The sequence below is a fragment of the Panthera onca genome, chromosome D1 (genome assembly GCF_046562875.1).
Source record: "Panthera onca isolate mPanOnc1 chromosome D1, mPanOnc1 haplotype 2, whole genome shotgun sequence".
Taxonomy (NCBI): domain Eukaryota; kingdom Metazoa; phylum Chordata; class Mammalia; order Carnivora; family Felidae; genus Panthera; species Panthera onca.
The window spans coordinates 77,922,714-77,939,244 of NC_138348.1; the positions used below are offsets into that span (position 1 = coordinate 77,922,714).

A 16,531-nucleotide genomic window follows, 5' to 3' on the forward strand; every position below is an offset into this window, starting at 1 on the left:
CATCAATTTAGAAAAGTTCTCTCTTTTCTTTCTCCTACCAAATATATAAGCCTACCTTCCCACTAACCCAATGTGCTCCATGGAATCATCTATTGTGATGGGCCAGGCTACAAGAGAAGGTTCCTGTATTTCCCAATACTTTAGGGTCCAGGTTTACTATGGCTGTAGAAATATTCTCTATCAAAGATAACCCCTTCCATGACCCAAATGGTCATCACAGAACATTTGCCATGGGCACCTATAAAGAATATTAGGGTATTTTAGGAAAAGTGGAAGATGTCTGATTATAAACTTAAGCAAAATAAGACCTATATTAACATTCATGACTGAATTTTGACGTGCTTTCTGTTGAAATGAAATGAAAATAAGATTTAACATGGAGAAACTTTTTAGCTTGTATTTTAGCTACTAAAATGGCTGTATAACCCTTTTTCTGGACTTCAGGAAAAATTTTTAGTATGCATTCTTTTTTAAAAAAACATGTTATGGGCGTATGGATGGCTCAGTCGGTCAAGCATCCGACTTTGGCTCAGGTCATGATCTCACGGTTCTTGAGTTTGAGCCCCTCATTGGGCTCTGTGCCGACAGCTCAGAGCCTGGAGCCTGCTTCAGATTCCTGTCTCCCTCTCCCTCTGCCCTTTCCCACTTGCGCTCTGTCTTTCTCTCTCTCTCAAAAATAAATAAACATTAAAAAATTTTTAAAAAGGAAAACATGTTATTATGATACTAAAGTGGTCAAAATAAAGCAGTGATAAAATTAAACGACTATAGCAGATAATTTACACAAGGGCATGTAGACTTTAGAGGGCCTATGATCAATTATAAATTACAAAAGAACTGATCACAACCATTTATGAATTTTTTTAAAAAATCAGAAGATAATTGGAAAATGAAATAATACTTTAATAGCATTCAATTTTGTATAGACTTTCATCAAACTGTGGATATAATATAGTGTTGGTACATAATTTAATTTGTGAGTGTTAAAATGCATCTAAACTCTATCTAGTACTTACCAAACTCTATTAAAGGAAAAATGTTCTAGGTATATTAACAGACATGTTGAGGAAAGAAACATCAAATTCATCCCCTGTGCTCCCAAGTTGAGCTATCAAATTGAAATAGAAATTTTTACCCCACTGAATTTATTAGTCTTCGAGTGTACTAATGCCTAACATTACTCACTTGCTGTAGAGTTTGGGAACTGCTGTTTTATTTTAAAGAACCTGATGGCATTTCTTCAGAATTGGGAGTAAAAAGAAAGGGCAGAGGATCAGAGTCATCTCGAGAGTTTTTGCCTCACCACAAAATCTGTGTTCTACCAATGGACATCAGTATCTCCTTGAAAAGAGTCAGGAAGGCCTCAATTTCCTTGTGTTTGAGTGAATGGATGGGTGGTGGAGGAATTATGCTCCTCGCATCTCAGATTGGAAAAAAAAGATTTTATTGGGCAAATAAATGACAGGCACTGTTTTATGCACTTACATGCATTGCTTTACTTCTCAATACAAGTCTATGAGGTACTATCAATACCCTTGGCTTATTTTTAAAAGTTAAGGAAATAAATGCAAAGAGGATGAAAAATTTCCCTAAAATCACACAGCTAGTGAGGGTTGAAAGCAGCGCTGGAACCCAAGCAGTCTGACTCCAGATTTCACGCAACTATCCCCTAGGGAGATGTTCTGCGTGGTAGTCAGGTTTGATAATATTATTGTTCAGAACACGGAATTTTAGACTTGGATGGGAAATTGGAGGAAATAATTCAAATCTCTCATTTTAAAATTTTAAAAATGACACAATTATGAAATAACGTACCCAAGGTCACAAAACTAGATAGAGGAAGAATCAGGATTAGAGTTCAGACCTCCTCCAGAGTTGGGTTTTTTTTTTTTTTTTTTTTTTTTTTCAGTGCTTTAATCGCTATATTGGATGAGCTTCTGTGGAATATCCGAGGAATATCATTTAAAATTTTCTTCTATGACTATTAAAAAACTGCAAAAGGATACAGGAGAAAATCAACAGTATTTGTGTCTATGCATAACTTGATTTTTCCAAGGTAGTTTAATCTTGGGATAATTTCCTCATACTCAATCGTAAGATATGCTGCTCATTCTGTTGATTTTCCATGCATCTTTTATCATGTTTTAATTTCACATATATGCCAAGATTTTGTACCAGCACCGTGTACTTTTCTTAATGATCTGTCACTGCCATGCCAGTACTACACTGTTTTACTTACTGGAATTTTATGATAAATTTTTATATCTGGTGGGGGAAGTCCTTCTAATTTTGTTTGTTGTCTAATTTTATTTATTCCCATATATTTCCCCCAAGTGAACTTCAGCACTGTTTTGCAAAGTTAAATCAAAAAGTTAATTTCCGAAGAAATAATTTCTTCTTCTATTTATTGCTTTCCAGAAACATGGTGTGTCTCTCCTTTCATTCATGTTTCCTTTGCTATTTCAATGTAAGGTTTATTCTTGTACCTATAAAGTCATGCTTTTCTTCCTAAGACTAGGCCTAGGAACTTTATTTTAATTGCTACTATAAATGGAATTGCCCCTTATTAGATCTTTTAAATAATTATTGACAGCATGTAAGAAAATACTGAATTTTACATATTCATTGTGAATCTGGTCATCTTTCTGAGATCTTTTGCAAATTCCCAAAAGATTCTCTTAGATATTTGTGGAAAGTGAGCTTCCTGACACATCAGAGAGCTGGATAGAGGGAGATACTGTTCGGGAATTCCTGGGCAGTAACTCTGCTTTCTCCCCCAACGCTGAGAAGGATGTGGTCTTGCTAGTGCTAAGTTTATTTCAAGAACCAAGTGAATGTTTATAAATACTCTCCTAGGTAGAAGCACAGAGATTGTTGGTGTACTTTATTCTGAAATAGAAGTATAAGCCTACTGTAAGAAAGCAGAGGCAGAGCAAGAAGTTGAGTTCTCTTTCTACCCTAACATGTCCCCCTCAATAGGCAAAAAAGAACACAAGAAAACTATGGAAATATATGCTGCATCTACTCCTGCTCTCAATGCATTCATATCCTTTCTCTTAACTTTTATATCCCTGGCTAAATAAGTCAGAAACTTACAGCTTGTATGCATGTATATATAAAATCACATTATGTTCAAGTAATGTCTTTTCCATTTCAAAAGTTATATTTCTTTTACTTTGTCTTATTACATTGTTCACAACATCTAGAACAAAGTAGGACATTTTTGTTTTGTTCTTTGACAGTATCTCTAGCGCTTCATTAAAAATATATATTCTCTTAATGTAAAATATTCTTTGTTTTGTAAAGGACATATGCTCATATTACTATTTTTGAGACTTATTTTCTCGTTTTTTTTTTTTTTTTATTTTTTTTTTTTCAACATTTATTTATTTTTGGGACAGAGAGAGACAGAGCATGAACGGGGGAGGGGCAGAGAGAGAGGGAGACACAGAATCGGAAACAGGCTCCAGGCTCTGAGCCATCAGCCCAGAGCCTGACGCGGGGCTCGAACTCACAGACTGCGAGATCGTGACCTGGCTGAAGTCGGACGCCCAACCGACTGCGCCACCCAGGCGCCCCTTATTTTCTCGTTTTTAAACTAGATATGGGCACTGAATTTCATGAGATGCTTTTTAGAATCTTTTAAAATTAAGCCATTATTTTTTCTCTTTTGACATATTAATGGAACCTGGAACCAATTAATATATTAAACCATTTTTATGGTCCTAAAAAGGATGGCTAGATAACTTTTCTTCATTCTTGTAATCAGAAAAGTTGTTTCCCTCAAATGTCTATTTGCAAATCTATTTTATCAATTTATTAGGATGTGAGCCTCCTTAATTTGCATAAATGGGCATGTCCAGCAACTCAACTGTATTTTCTCCCATCACACCTTTCAGTTCACATTTCCATATGTCCTTTCATCCAAAAACATGCTATATCTCTTAGCACTTCAAATCTTTTACATATCCCACTAAAGCTATAGAATTTTCTTCCTTTAGGTTTCCATTTATTCTGCATTTCCGCCCCCCCCCCTTGAAATTTGTGAAATAGGATCATTTCTTTTTTTTTTTTTTTTTTTTTTTCAACGTTTATTTTATTTTTTGGGACAGAGAGAGACAGAGCATGAACGGGGGAGGGACGGAGAGAGAGGGAGACACAGAATCGGAAACAGGCTCCAGGCTCTGAGCCATCAGCCCAGAGCCTGACGCGGGGCTCGAACTCACGGACCGTGAGATCGTGACCTGGCTGAAGTCAGACGCTTAACCGACTGCGCCACCCAGGCGCCCCGGATCATTTCTATTCCTTTATGTATTATCTTCTCCCTCAGAACTGTTTTCATTTTCTCTATTCCAAAAGAACTTCTTGGATTTAACCTATATATCATTGATGAGATTTTCTGTACTGTTAATTCTGTTTTTTACATCTTTCAATATAGATTTTACTTCTGACTTTATATTTTTAATTCTCTGGCAACTTATCTTAGCCCTATTTCATCTCAAATTGTTCTCTTTTTATGAGTTTCTATTTGTTTTTCACAGATTGCAAAGCAATGCTTGATACAATTTTCTTCTGAAACATTTTTCACAGACATTTTCTTTCTCCAAGTCTTTATAGGGCAACGTTGCTTTTCCCTTGTGCCACAATATGATTTCAATGGTACTTTTTACTTATTGTACAAAAGAAGGAAAGTTCTAGGATTTAATATTTAATGTAAATGCCTACAAGACTGTTCTCAGGCACACACTGCATTATGTTGATAGAATTATTCTCTTTAATAGCTACATGGAGACTAAGTTAATGTTCATTTCTAATCTAATTTCCAGTATTCTAGCAAGTATTTATCCAGCAAGACAGTAGATGACTAGACTGAGATGTACTCTTCTGTCTATACTTTGTTTTCTGTCACTCTGAACATGTGATAGAACTGGAAAAATAATATAATCGTCAGTATCCACAAATCTGAAGATTATTCCTCTCTTTCTGTGGATAACATTCTCAGTGTGTGAACATTGTAGGTCTGGAATGCAATGGACCATTGCCTGTCAATCTCTCTACTTTTTGTAATATCTCTTCTGGGAGCTGCAGTCTCAAAATAAATTTAGAGAAATACAGGGATTTCTGAGAAGGAAAAAAAGACCATGATTGTCTTCAGTGGCTTCAACCATGTAGCAGGAAAGGGCACTATTTGAGGTGCTACAGATGCATCTCTCAGAGCCAAATGGCACATGAGGAAGTGACAAAATGTCTTCCTCTAGATAGAACTGTTCTCTTCAAAAATGTACAATTGCATAGGCCACTGATTGTGATTCTCACCTGAGTACTGAATTTGGAATTAGAAAATGTTTCTCCCAAATAGTGATCGTATGTTGACTATGAGGAGTGGTCAGTGTTCTTATAGAGGTTGGGAGGAGAATTAATTTGGGAATACTAGCCTAATTACAGCCTGAGGCCATAGAGTAGTGTTGATCATTCATCATATAGGTTATTACCCTAATGAGAAAATATATTTTTAAAGTGTAAGAATCAACCTACAGCAACTCTAGAACATAATCCCTTGACAAATTGAAAACTGCCTGTTTAATTTTATTATATTCATAAATGGCATAAACATTGATAAGTATTAAAAACAAGTCATAATTTATCACTCTAAAGTATATGGGTTTTTTTTCCTCTGATGTTTTAGGAAATTATATTTCTCTGTCTTGAAGTATAGACCCAGAAGCCTTCAGTCAATATATTTATCTTAATCATCCATCCATTGAATTAACAATAAGTTCCTACAATATAACATCAACTTTAAAGGGAATGAAAAATGCAAAGAGAAGTGAAGTGGATTAGCCATTGAGGTTATTTTTTGGAGTGGGAATGCCTACTTGGGTCCCTTTATTTTTACTTTTTTTTTTTTTTTTAGCACAAAATTCACTCTTTTTGGTGTACAATTCTATGATGCATAAAGTTGTATAACCACCACAACAACCAAAATAAATAAACAAAAATTAAGTTCTACACCACCCCACAACTCCGTAATGTTACCAGTCAACAATTTAGTTTTATACATATTGATTGAGTTGGAGGTATCTGAAAGACACTGGTGAAAATGTTCAATAAGAAGATGAAAAATGTGCCTTAGGCTTTGGAGAAATCTGTGCTGGAAATAGAAGTTTAGGAATTTTTGCTGGTATACTAGGCAAAAGTTATGGGAGAGAGACTGCCTGAAACACAAACAAGGGAATTTGAGGATGACCTTTAGAAACATCAATATTTACGTGGCAAGTGGAAAAAGAGGAAAGCGATATTATAAAGGGAAGACAAGACCACAGAGGCTAAAAAGAAAACTTTCTGAAAGGGAGGGTGGTCAATTGATGGTGGCAAAGCACATAACAATACCAAGTTAGCATAAGAACTGGGAAATATTTTGGCACCTAGGAAGTAATCACTAAATTTAATGAGAGCAATTTCACTGGATGGGGCGTAGAGTTAATGGGAAACTTGACAAAGGATAAAATTTAGAAGAGTGGTTAATGAAACATACCAATTCAAGGGAGGAAAGGCATGAATATGGTTACAAGTTGAGAAAAGACAACTTGTAATGATAAAGCCAGAAGTTACCGTTAAGAACATACAAGATAAAATGTATTGCATAAAAAATAAGATTCATCTCTCTGAGTTGGAGATGCTTAGTAGTAAAAGCAAGCACACAGCTCCTTGACATTTACCCAAGTGAGTTGGAAACTTACATTCATAGAAAAATCTGCACACGAATATTTATAGCAGCTTTATTCATAATTGCCAAAACTTGGAAGCAACCAACATGTCCTTCAGCAGGTGAATAGATAAACAAATTGTGGTACATCCATACAGTGGAATATTATTCAGTGATAAAAAGAAATAATCTATCATGCCACATTAAGACATGGAGGAAACTTAAATGCATATTATTATGTGAATAAATTCAATCTGAAAAGGCTACATGCTGTGTATTCCAACAATAAAACATTCTAGCAAAGGCAAAACTATGGAAGCATTAAAAGGATCAGTGGTTGCCAGGGGTTCAGGGGAGGGTGGGAGAAATGAATAGGTAGGGCACAGGAGATTTTGAGGAGAGCGCAACTATTCTATATGATATTGTAATAATGGATACCTGTTGCATCATTATATATTTGTCAAAACCCATGGAACGTACAACACAGAGAGTGAGCCCTGAGATAAACTATGAAGTACAGTTAATAATAGTGTATCAATATTAGCTCATCAATTTTACCACGTGTACCAAACTAATCCAAGATGTTAATTATAGGAAATCTGTGTGTGAGAGGGGTTAGATAGGAACTCTCTGTAGTTTCTACTCTTCAGCAAATCTAAAATTGTCCCTTAAAAAAACAAACACAGAGATGTAGGATAGAGAAGGATGTTAAAAATAGTTCCCCCATGCTGGATTTTGATTTTGATTAATTAGCAGGAGTAGGTATGAATGGGTATCACTGAGCAAATGTTCTATCACATTCTAGATATTATAATCCAGAATGATGGGGTATCTCCTAATTGAGTTTCCCTAAACTTTCAGTGTCCAAGTGGCAAGTGACCAAGTGACTACTGACGTAAGGAAAATAGTCACTGACTTTCAAAATATAGATGCCTATCACTGGCATCTCTATCACTGATAAATGTCTTGAAATTTTATTCATACCTCAATCTACTACTTTATTATAAATCATGAGATTGGTATTGAACCACATTACATGTAATTTTAGTAAATATGCCCATTTAAAAAAAATCAGAAAGAATACACTCTTGAAGAAAAAAATAAAAATGTATTCACTCAACAGCCTGTTTCTACCAGAGCTGTAAAACACCTTAAAAACAATCTTCAAATTTATGCACAATTATAGGAATTAGAAAAATGCACATTTAAAGACACCCTGAATTGTCAGGATCCTATTATTTATGGTTTAATTAACTGTATGAAAAGAATCCTAATTTCCAATCTCTGATAAGTTTCACTGATACTTCAATAGGCCTGATAAAACCAATGGTTCTCAAAGTATGGTAGACACCTGGAAGTCCCCAAGTCCGTTCAAGGAGATCTATGAGGTCAAAACAGTAACACTAAGATAAGCATGCTGTTTTTACCATGTTGACCTTTTCACTGATGTGTACAAAAGGAACTACGGTTAAAGCAGTTATGGCTCCCTAACATGAAGGATGGCAGTAGAAGCAAACCACAAATAACCACTGTAGGATTGATTCATTGCTATACACTCAGTAAGAAGCTACGTTTACTTAAGAATGTCCTTGATGAAGTAGTAAAAACTATGAATTTTATTAAGTCTCAAATATACATCTTTTGAGTATTCAATGGGATGAAATGGGAAGTAGGCATAGGACACCTATGCTGCATACCACACAGCATATGATTGAAAAACTGAACTGGGAGCTGAGAAACCCTCATTTATCATGAAACACCATGTTTACTTGAGAAAGCAACTGACAGAGGTGCCTGGCTGGCTCAGTCAGTAGAGCATGCAATTCTTGATCTGAGGGTTGTGAGTTCAAGCCCCACGTTGCGCCGAGAGTTTACATAAAAAAAAAAAAAAAAAAAAAGAAACAGAAAGAAAAGAACAAAGGAAGGAAGAAAAGAAGAAAATGAATGAACTGACAAACAATATTCAGGCAGTTGTTAAGTATTTTCTCAAAAATGAGCAAAGGAAATCTGTAATTTCAAGAACTAACAGTATTTACTACCAAAGGTTTAAGAAACAGATTTTTATAGAAGTTAGAATTTTAGAAAACTTGTATCTGCTATTACTGTGAACTTGACGGCTTCCCCATACCTAAAAAAAATTTCTGATGAGATTGGTGGTAATATTAACAAACGTGATTTCAAAAATATTGTATAATGAAATGTGTCAACATTTGGAAGATCTACGTAACGCAGTGAATCAGTATTTTCTAAATGACTAATGCATGATGTTACAAAATCACATATGGGTAAAAGATCCATTCAACCTGCAAGACAGACTAATGGACTGCAATGTAAGTGAGTACTAAAAGTTCATTTATATGGTTTCAGATTCCATATTGCAACTAACCTTTAAGAAACAATTACTCATTTAATTGTGTAGTGACAAATAAGAATATCCACATTATTTTTAAAATACTTTTAAAATCTTTCTCCCTTTTCCAGCTACCTATCTGTGTGAAGCAAAACTGTTTTCATCTACTTCAATCAAAACATCAAAATGCACTGAATGCATAAGCAGGTATAGGAACCCAGCTGCCTTCTATTAAGCTAGATATTAAATACATTTATTAAAATGTAAAACAATGCCATTCTTATTTTTTTGAAAATAGTTATTTTTAATAAAAAGGTTATTTATGTTGGGGTGCCTGGGTGGCTCAGTTCATTAAGGGTCTGACTTCAGCTCATGTCATGTTCTTGTGTTCATGGGTTCAAGCCATGCATTGGGCTCTGTACTGACAGCTCAGAGCCTGGAGCCTGCTTCTGATTCTGTGTCTCCTTCCCTCTCTGCCCCTCCTTGCTTTCACTTTGTCTCTCTCTCTCAAAAATAAAATAAAATAAAATAACATGTTACTTATGTTAACATGTAACAAACTTACTGTTAAAGCCTATTAATTACTAAATATATTTTAAGTATCTCTTTTGTATTTCTACAATGGTAAATGTTGATAACTATAACCCACAGAAACAAAAGCTGTTCAGGATCCTCAATAAGTTTTAAGAGTGTATAGGGTTCCTGAAACTACTAGAATAAACTGTTATCAGAGTGACAAAGTTACCTAAAAATAAAACCATAGTTCCTAGTCAATGACTTAGAACATGATAGTAAGAGGCTAATTTGATACTTGATATAAGACTACAATTAGAGCAAGTCATAAAACAATTTCTTGATATTTAACTTACAAAGAGAATTCTGTTTTACTAATTTCAGTTGTGATGTAGTCAATTTTTCTCCTCGCTGGCTTTTATTCTCTTCATCACCCTCCTCATCTTGAACTACAAAGTCATCAATAATATAATCATCTCCATCTTCATCATATTCATAATCATCTTCTTCCTCCTCATCATCACTTTCATCACTGCTTGGGCAGGATTCCTTTTCAGAGTCCTAATTAAATTAGAACATACCTTTCAGTAAATTTGTACTTTTAAATTGTCAGTATGGATATAAAATTAAAAGATTAAATCTTAAACCAATGACCCATGGAAATTAATTTCATATTTTAAGGTTAAAAAAATCTTGTCATGTTAAATGTCAAACTTTCAAATTAGTAAGAAGGTAATATACCTCGGTAAATGATGTAAAATGTTTAAAATGGACATTAAGATTATAAGTAGAAGTTAAAAAGAGGAAAGACCATATTAAACAGTCTTTCAATTTGAAAACAGAATGATGAACTGAGGCTCACGATAAAACAAATTATATTAGACACAACAGTGCAATCAAACATGTTCAAGGATACTTGATTAAAAAAAATAAATTCAAGAATTGAGAAATAGAACAGACTCAGTACTTTTTTTATAAAAATTAAATACTTTGAAAAAAAGATTTAAAAACAGTAACAAAACCAATAGAATATAACACACCTCAAAATCTCTACTACTATTGCGTCTCTGACGAGATCTTTGTTTTGAGAGTTCTTTGAGTTTCTGGAATTGTTCTCGCTTTCTTGCAGCTAAAGTTTTTTCGGGTGTTTTTGGCTCCATCTCTACTGAAGAACATTCATCTTCAACCACTCTACGTGGACGTTTAACACCTACTTTTCGAACTAGGATATCACTGCTGTCACTCTCATCACTGTCGTACATAACAGAGGAGATCCTTTTTCTCTTCCCTCGCTTGATGTGTTCTTCTTCTAAATCCTCCTCTATTATCTGTCCAGTGTGTTTGTTGAGATTGTCATCCTCTTGACTGGAATGCTTTTCATGATCTGGTGAGTCAGTACTTCTAGGTTTGTTTTTGTTATTTTCTTCTTCATATGTTGAACTGTTGCCAGTGTTCATGAGACGCTCACAGTTACTACTACCTTCACTTTCAACTTCAATTAATCTAAGTTTTCTTTCATTTTCGGGGCTTTTATTACTATCGAACCCCTTGTTACTATCAAGTTCTTCATCGCTGTCAAGCTCTTCATCACTGTCAAGGTCTTCATCACTATTAAGGTCTTCATCACTATCAAATAACTGTGAAATACTACTTCTTTTAGTCCGCCTCCAATCAACTCGAGATTTCTGCTCATGCTCTTGAGTTTTAGAATTTTTCCTTGTTTCGTGTCTTCTAACATGTACCATTTTCACTTAAGCTTCTACAAAATAAAGTTATTAGGAATATAATAATGATAATCAGATCACAACAATGAATGCATTTATGGTAAACTATATTTATTTGGTGTTATAAAATGGTTCACAACAGTATAAATCACATAAAATATCTGAGTGAAGATGGTAGAACAGTTATTCAACAAATAATTTATTGAACAGCTATGAAAAAACTGTAATGAACATCAATTTTGAATTATATCTTGCGTTGAAAGGGATGCACAGAAAAACCGTGGTCCTGTTCTCCAGAAGATTATCATCCATGGGTAGAACATACAAAGCTATAATAAGAAAAATGCAAGGTATTCATTTGGTCCAAATGAAAGATAAAAATAACTGCAATAAAATTATAAAGATGCAGGAAGAACAGTATAGCAAATGCTTCACTGAAGATTTAATTGCACAGATATGATCTGATAGACTTCTGAAGGACTGGTTATATTTCAACAAAAAGAATGACAGAAAAAGGGATTTCAGGCAGGTAAAAATGGTAAGGTCAAAACTCTGGCACTGAGAGAGAACATGGTATGTTAAGTAAGTGCAACTGAAAGGGTGTGAAGAAAGGCTTTATGCTGGAAAAGAAAGAGACAATTATAGAAAACAGGGTGGGGTTACCAGAGTCATTCATCCTTAGGCAAAGGATTCTAAACAGAAATGACATGAATTATAACATAAAGGATCAAAAATTTATAGGAAGAAAGTTATAAAGTACTAGCTGACAAAAGATAGCAGTGCAAAACTAAGAGATCACCTATCTACGAAGACAGCAGCTTCTATATACGTTAGTAAAATGGCAATGGCTTTAAACCACTCAAAGTTAAAGACAGAATATAATCCAATAAAAAACATTAACAATCCAAAATTGGGTGAAAAAATAAAGTTTCATGGTGAAGCAGAGCATGATATTGGGAAGAAAATAAATACTGTAAGTTACTGATTCAGAAAACGGTGAACCCCACTAAAATTGCCACAAGTATATAATAAAGGAACAATTAGAGATAAGTAATGTAACTAGAAAAACAGTTAACACATATGAACTTTTGTAGTTGCTAAGGAAAATAGACATATGATCACAATGTAATGAAACTGACCTCATAATACATGTATAAGAACTTCAGTACTCTATTGAGTGCTATCTCCTTCAAAGAAATCACCTTATGTGGCTAATTATTCCAATATTTACACTATGGCATAAAATATTCTTGGAGATTTCTATAAAACTTAGTATCAGAAAATATATAAAAATATGAAAAGAACCACGCTCCATTTTTTATCCCAAAGAGTAGTTTAAATACCCATTTTGTTCATTTGTCTCAGTTATAAGGGACTATTAGCAGCTTCCAAAAATGAAATCCAACTTCAAAACTTGAACATTAATTACCATTACAGATATATTTTTTAAATATGCTGTAACTTTGAAGGTAAATCCAAAAACAGAGTGCCAAAATATTTTGAGCAACGGCAGTATCACTGAATCAAGTTTATACCTTTCCAAGATGATTCCTTTTTTGGACAGGCAGGGGCATAAGTGGAAGAAATACCACTCATTTGACTGTACAAATGGTTATGTTTAAAGGCAACGTGACAGTTTCTAAAATGGTCATATCTCATATAAAATCAGCATAGTGGTTTCTAAGATCATACAGCAGAAATTTATAGTGTAGGCTGAAATGTGACTTTTTAAAATATTTACTTATTTTTGAGAGAGACAGAGACAGAATGCGAGTTAGGGCAGAGAGAGAGGAAGACACAGAATCCGAAGCAGGCTCCAGGCTCCGAGATGTCAGCACAGAGCCCAATGCGGGGCTTGAACTCAGGGGCTGTGAGATCATGACCTGAGCCGAAGTTGGATGCTCAACCGACTGAGCCACCCAGGCGCCCCTGAAATGTGATCTTATGACAGTAACCACTACAAGATAGATCGAGCGTTGTAACAGCAATCTAACAAATTTTAGTCAACACACAAAATATTCTCTTAGTTGAAATTACACTTGGATTGCAAATTACAGAAGGCTTATATTAAAAATCAGCCAAGATGAGAATTGTGTGTAGTCAAAATTATCTTAAAAATCTCTATATTCCTCTTGAAACTATATATCATACTGCTTCACAGCAGGTCCATCCAGTTTCTTCTCCTGGTTATAAACAGATTACTATTATTGGTGTTTTGTGTTTGTGTGTTTGTGTGTGTGTGTGTGTGTGTGTGTGTGTGTGTGTGTGTGTTTAAGCACCAAACTGGGCAGCTTATATTGTGAAGCCATATAGTACAAATAAGTTTTTTTTTAAGCACATAGAGCTAAATTTGCATACACCATGCATGTGCATTACACTGTAATGTCTTTCTAATAAATCTGAACTGGGAGAAAGAATGAGAAAACATTTATGAAAACAAATGACAAATATGGCTTCAATAGATACACTAAAGCAACTGTGAACAGTAGGAACATTAAATGAAAGATGATTTTATTAATATGCAAAAGCAGTTTCATGTACATTAGATGGTTATCTCACAAAACTATCCCATGTCAAAAGACATTTATCATATCAATAGGTGGCTTCTACAACAGCAGTAGAAATGATTAACAACGTGACACTGTAGAAGTATCTGACTGCATATGGTTAAGCTATTAAAAACTCTTATATGTATAGTAATTTTTCAGCGCATTTTCATGTTTTTAAATCCTGACAATGATCCTAGAAAGAAGATATTATCTACGTTCAGTTATAAATATCAAAGCCAAATACGCAGAGTTCAAATGACTTACCGAAGATCATACAGCTTGTTAGTGACAAAGCAGGGATTAGAAACCAGTTCTCCTGATTTCCTGTCCAGTGCTACACAATGACTGCTGCCAATATTACATTTGTACAAGGTGGTAAAAACCATGCCTTTAAAAAGTCATTATTTTATCTCTCATTCATGCTAAATTTTAGTTTCATAGAATTTACAAACATGCTTTTTAAAAAAACTATTTTTTTAAACAGTTTTTTTTAAATAGTAACAATTTTAGTGCACATGAGTTAGGCCAGTAACTTCTGGAAATTGTCCATCCAATAGGCAAGAAAAGAATGTGTAAAAGAAATGAAAATTTGTGACTTCCCTCTACCATCTTATTGATGACACTGATCACAAAATTTAAGGATTCCCCATTGAGTCCAAAAGTAAAAATTTCAAAAAGTCAGTTTCTAAGGAGAAAAAAAAAATTATTTTGGAAAACTGCAGTATTGAATATTTGAAGAAACAAATTTTATTTAAATAAATCAAGTCTCATGTGGCCAACTGCCAAACTTCCAGGGTCTCTCCTCATATTTCAAAATTGCTGTCACTGAAAAAGAGGATAATTTAAATATGCTTGACTTCTCTTTTAAAATTATGAATACTTTTACAATGTTAGCTGGGGAGGGAAGAATGATGACAGAGGGAAAGGGTGAATGAACTGAACCTGAGGAGAGAAATGAGAAGGTGAAGCTAGATTGATGAAAATGACATCTCTTGGGTCATCAGAATTCACTCAAAAAAAAAAAAAAAAAAAAAAAAAAAAAAAAGAATCCATGCAATGGATGTAATTTCTTTTTGTATGCTGAGTATACACTCAATTTCTTGAAATGAGAATTTAATCAAGCTTCTTTAATAATACCTTACCTTTAGGCAAAGAGAAAAACAAAGAAACTCCAAACAGAAAGCATTAAATAAATGAAGAAGATCAATACGATCACATCTTTGTGCTTCTGTGTGAATATCACACAAAAGGCATATACAAAAACCAAAAAAAAAAAGCATATAGCTTATGCAGTCTGCCAAAGAATACAGATTAAAGGTAAAAATCCATATTGTTGTCTCTCACAGAGTCATTCTACAACTCAAAGGTACTTGATGATGCTACTTGAATTTCTCATCAAAGGAAATATCGTGTAGCCTAGGCTTTGAGGTTAATTTATCCTGAAGAAAAGATTCATTCTAGGAATCACTTGCCCTGTCAGGTGACAGTTTACATTTTTAAGGTTTGAAGAGCAATGGAACCCCAGGCATTACTTGAAATTTCACCAGAAGGGATGCATTCCTATTTGTAAAACAACACCCCTCTCTGACATTTCCTTTTATATGATAGTTTGGAGAGAAAACCTTAAGAGGCCAAAGAAATGGTTATTGAATGCCAGCACAGGCTCAGAGCTTGGCGCTACTAGAAGAAATCAACACGGCCTCTGCTTCCACGGGGCTCACAACCTGATGAAATTACTGGGAACACCAGTATAAGCCGGCATAATACATGACTTAAGGGCTACAGTGTTATAATTCTGATTACGTTCTTTTCACATTGCTGTGGATACATTTATCACAGTTCTTCCACTGGTAGAAAACAGGGCAGCACAACATGACAGAAATAAGAAATGGAAAGATAACAGAGAGAGAAAGATACTTCCCCCCTTTAGAATCACGAGCCAATGCTCCACAATTTCGCAGAGTGAATCCTGCCAGTTTCGCATCCGGGACCACTACAGTATTCATTAAAATCTTTAACACTGAAGGTGGTTCTCTAACTCCAGCAGGGATGGGTGGCAGAGGAAGGATCCTCTCTGCAGTTTACACCAGAGTCATTTTCCGGATTACAAACCTGGCTCTTTGACGGGACGCAGGTAGCCAGCGCAGCACGCCCACCAGTCCGCTACTCTGCCTCAGGCAGAGGGGCACCGTAGCTGGGAAACCGGACCCTTAGACCGAGCTTCACGATGACGTGCGCGGGACGACACAAACCCCCAGGCCCCAGGGGAGCTCCGCAACCCAACAAGGGTCTGGAAAGGCCAGAAACCCGCGAAACCACCACTCCAGCTCCCCACTACCAGCCCCGCCCACTTCCCCACCGCGGAAGAAACAAACACCGGGCCCGCTGCAGCTCAGCCCAGGGGGGCAGCGAGTGCAGAAAGACGCAGAAAGGGCTAGTCCTACCCACCCGGACAGCGCCCGCGGGAATTTTTTTCCCCCGCCTGCCGGGAGGCGCGGCTTCCCCGGCTCAGTTAATAAGCCATTAGCAGCCTGAGCGAGAGCAAGTCCCCGCCCCGAGCTGGCCCTGCACCGCCCCCGCGCCCTCACCTTTCAAAGCTCCTCCGCCTCTGCCTCCGCCTTTGCCTCCGCCCCAGGTACCCTCTCCAGACTAAGCCACGCTCCTCCTCCTTCCGGGGACCAGGGGAAGT

At 35.7% G+C, this 16,531-nt stretch overlaps 1 protein-coding gene and 1 long non-coding RNA gene across 5 annotated transcripts in view; one reads left to right on the plus strand and one right to left on the minus strand.

The window, feature by feature from the left end:
- CCDC82 (coiled-coil domain containing 82) overlaps nt 1-16,528 on the minus strand; it is a 33,762-nt gene extending 17,234 nt beyond the window's left edge. For 2 of the 4 annotated variants that reach the window (XM_060605295.3, XM_060605298.3), the window contains exons 1-3: nt 16,431-16,528; nt 10,610-11,328; nt 9,926-10,130 (exon numbers count right to left, since the gene is read on the minus strand). In XM_060605295.3, coding sequence (XP_060461278.1) covers nt 9,926-10,130; nt 10,610-11,314 — 910 coding nt within the window. In that variant the 5' untranslated portion in view covers nt 11,315-11,328; nt 16,431-16,528. Of the gene's footprint in view, nt 1-9,925; nt 10,131-10,609; nt 11,329-15,954; nt 16,125-16,430 lie in introns of those variants that run through there. The other 2 variants (XM_060605297.3, XM_060605296.3) reach the window with 2 other exon arrangements.
- The window catches only part of LOC132661120 (uncharacterized), a 53,398-nt gene continuing 53,201 nt past the window's right edge, over nt 16,335-16,531 (plus strand). Inside the window, exon 1 of the long non-coding RNA XR_009602067.2 lies at nt 16,335-16,477. This is a non-coding gene — a long non-coding RNA (uncharacterized LOC132661120). The remainder of the gene's footprint in view (nt 16,478-16,531) is intronic.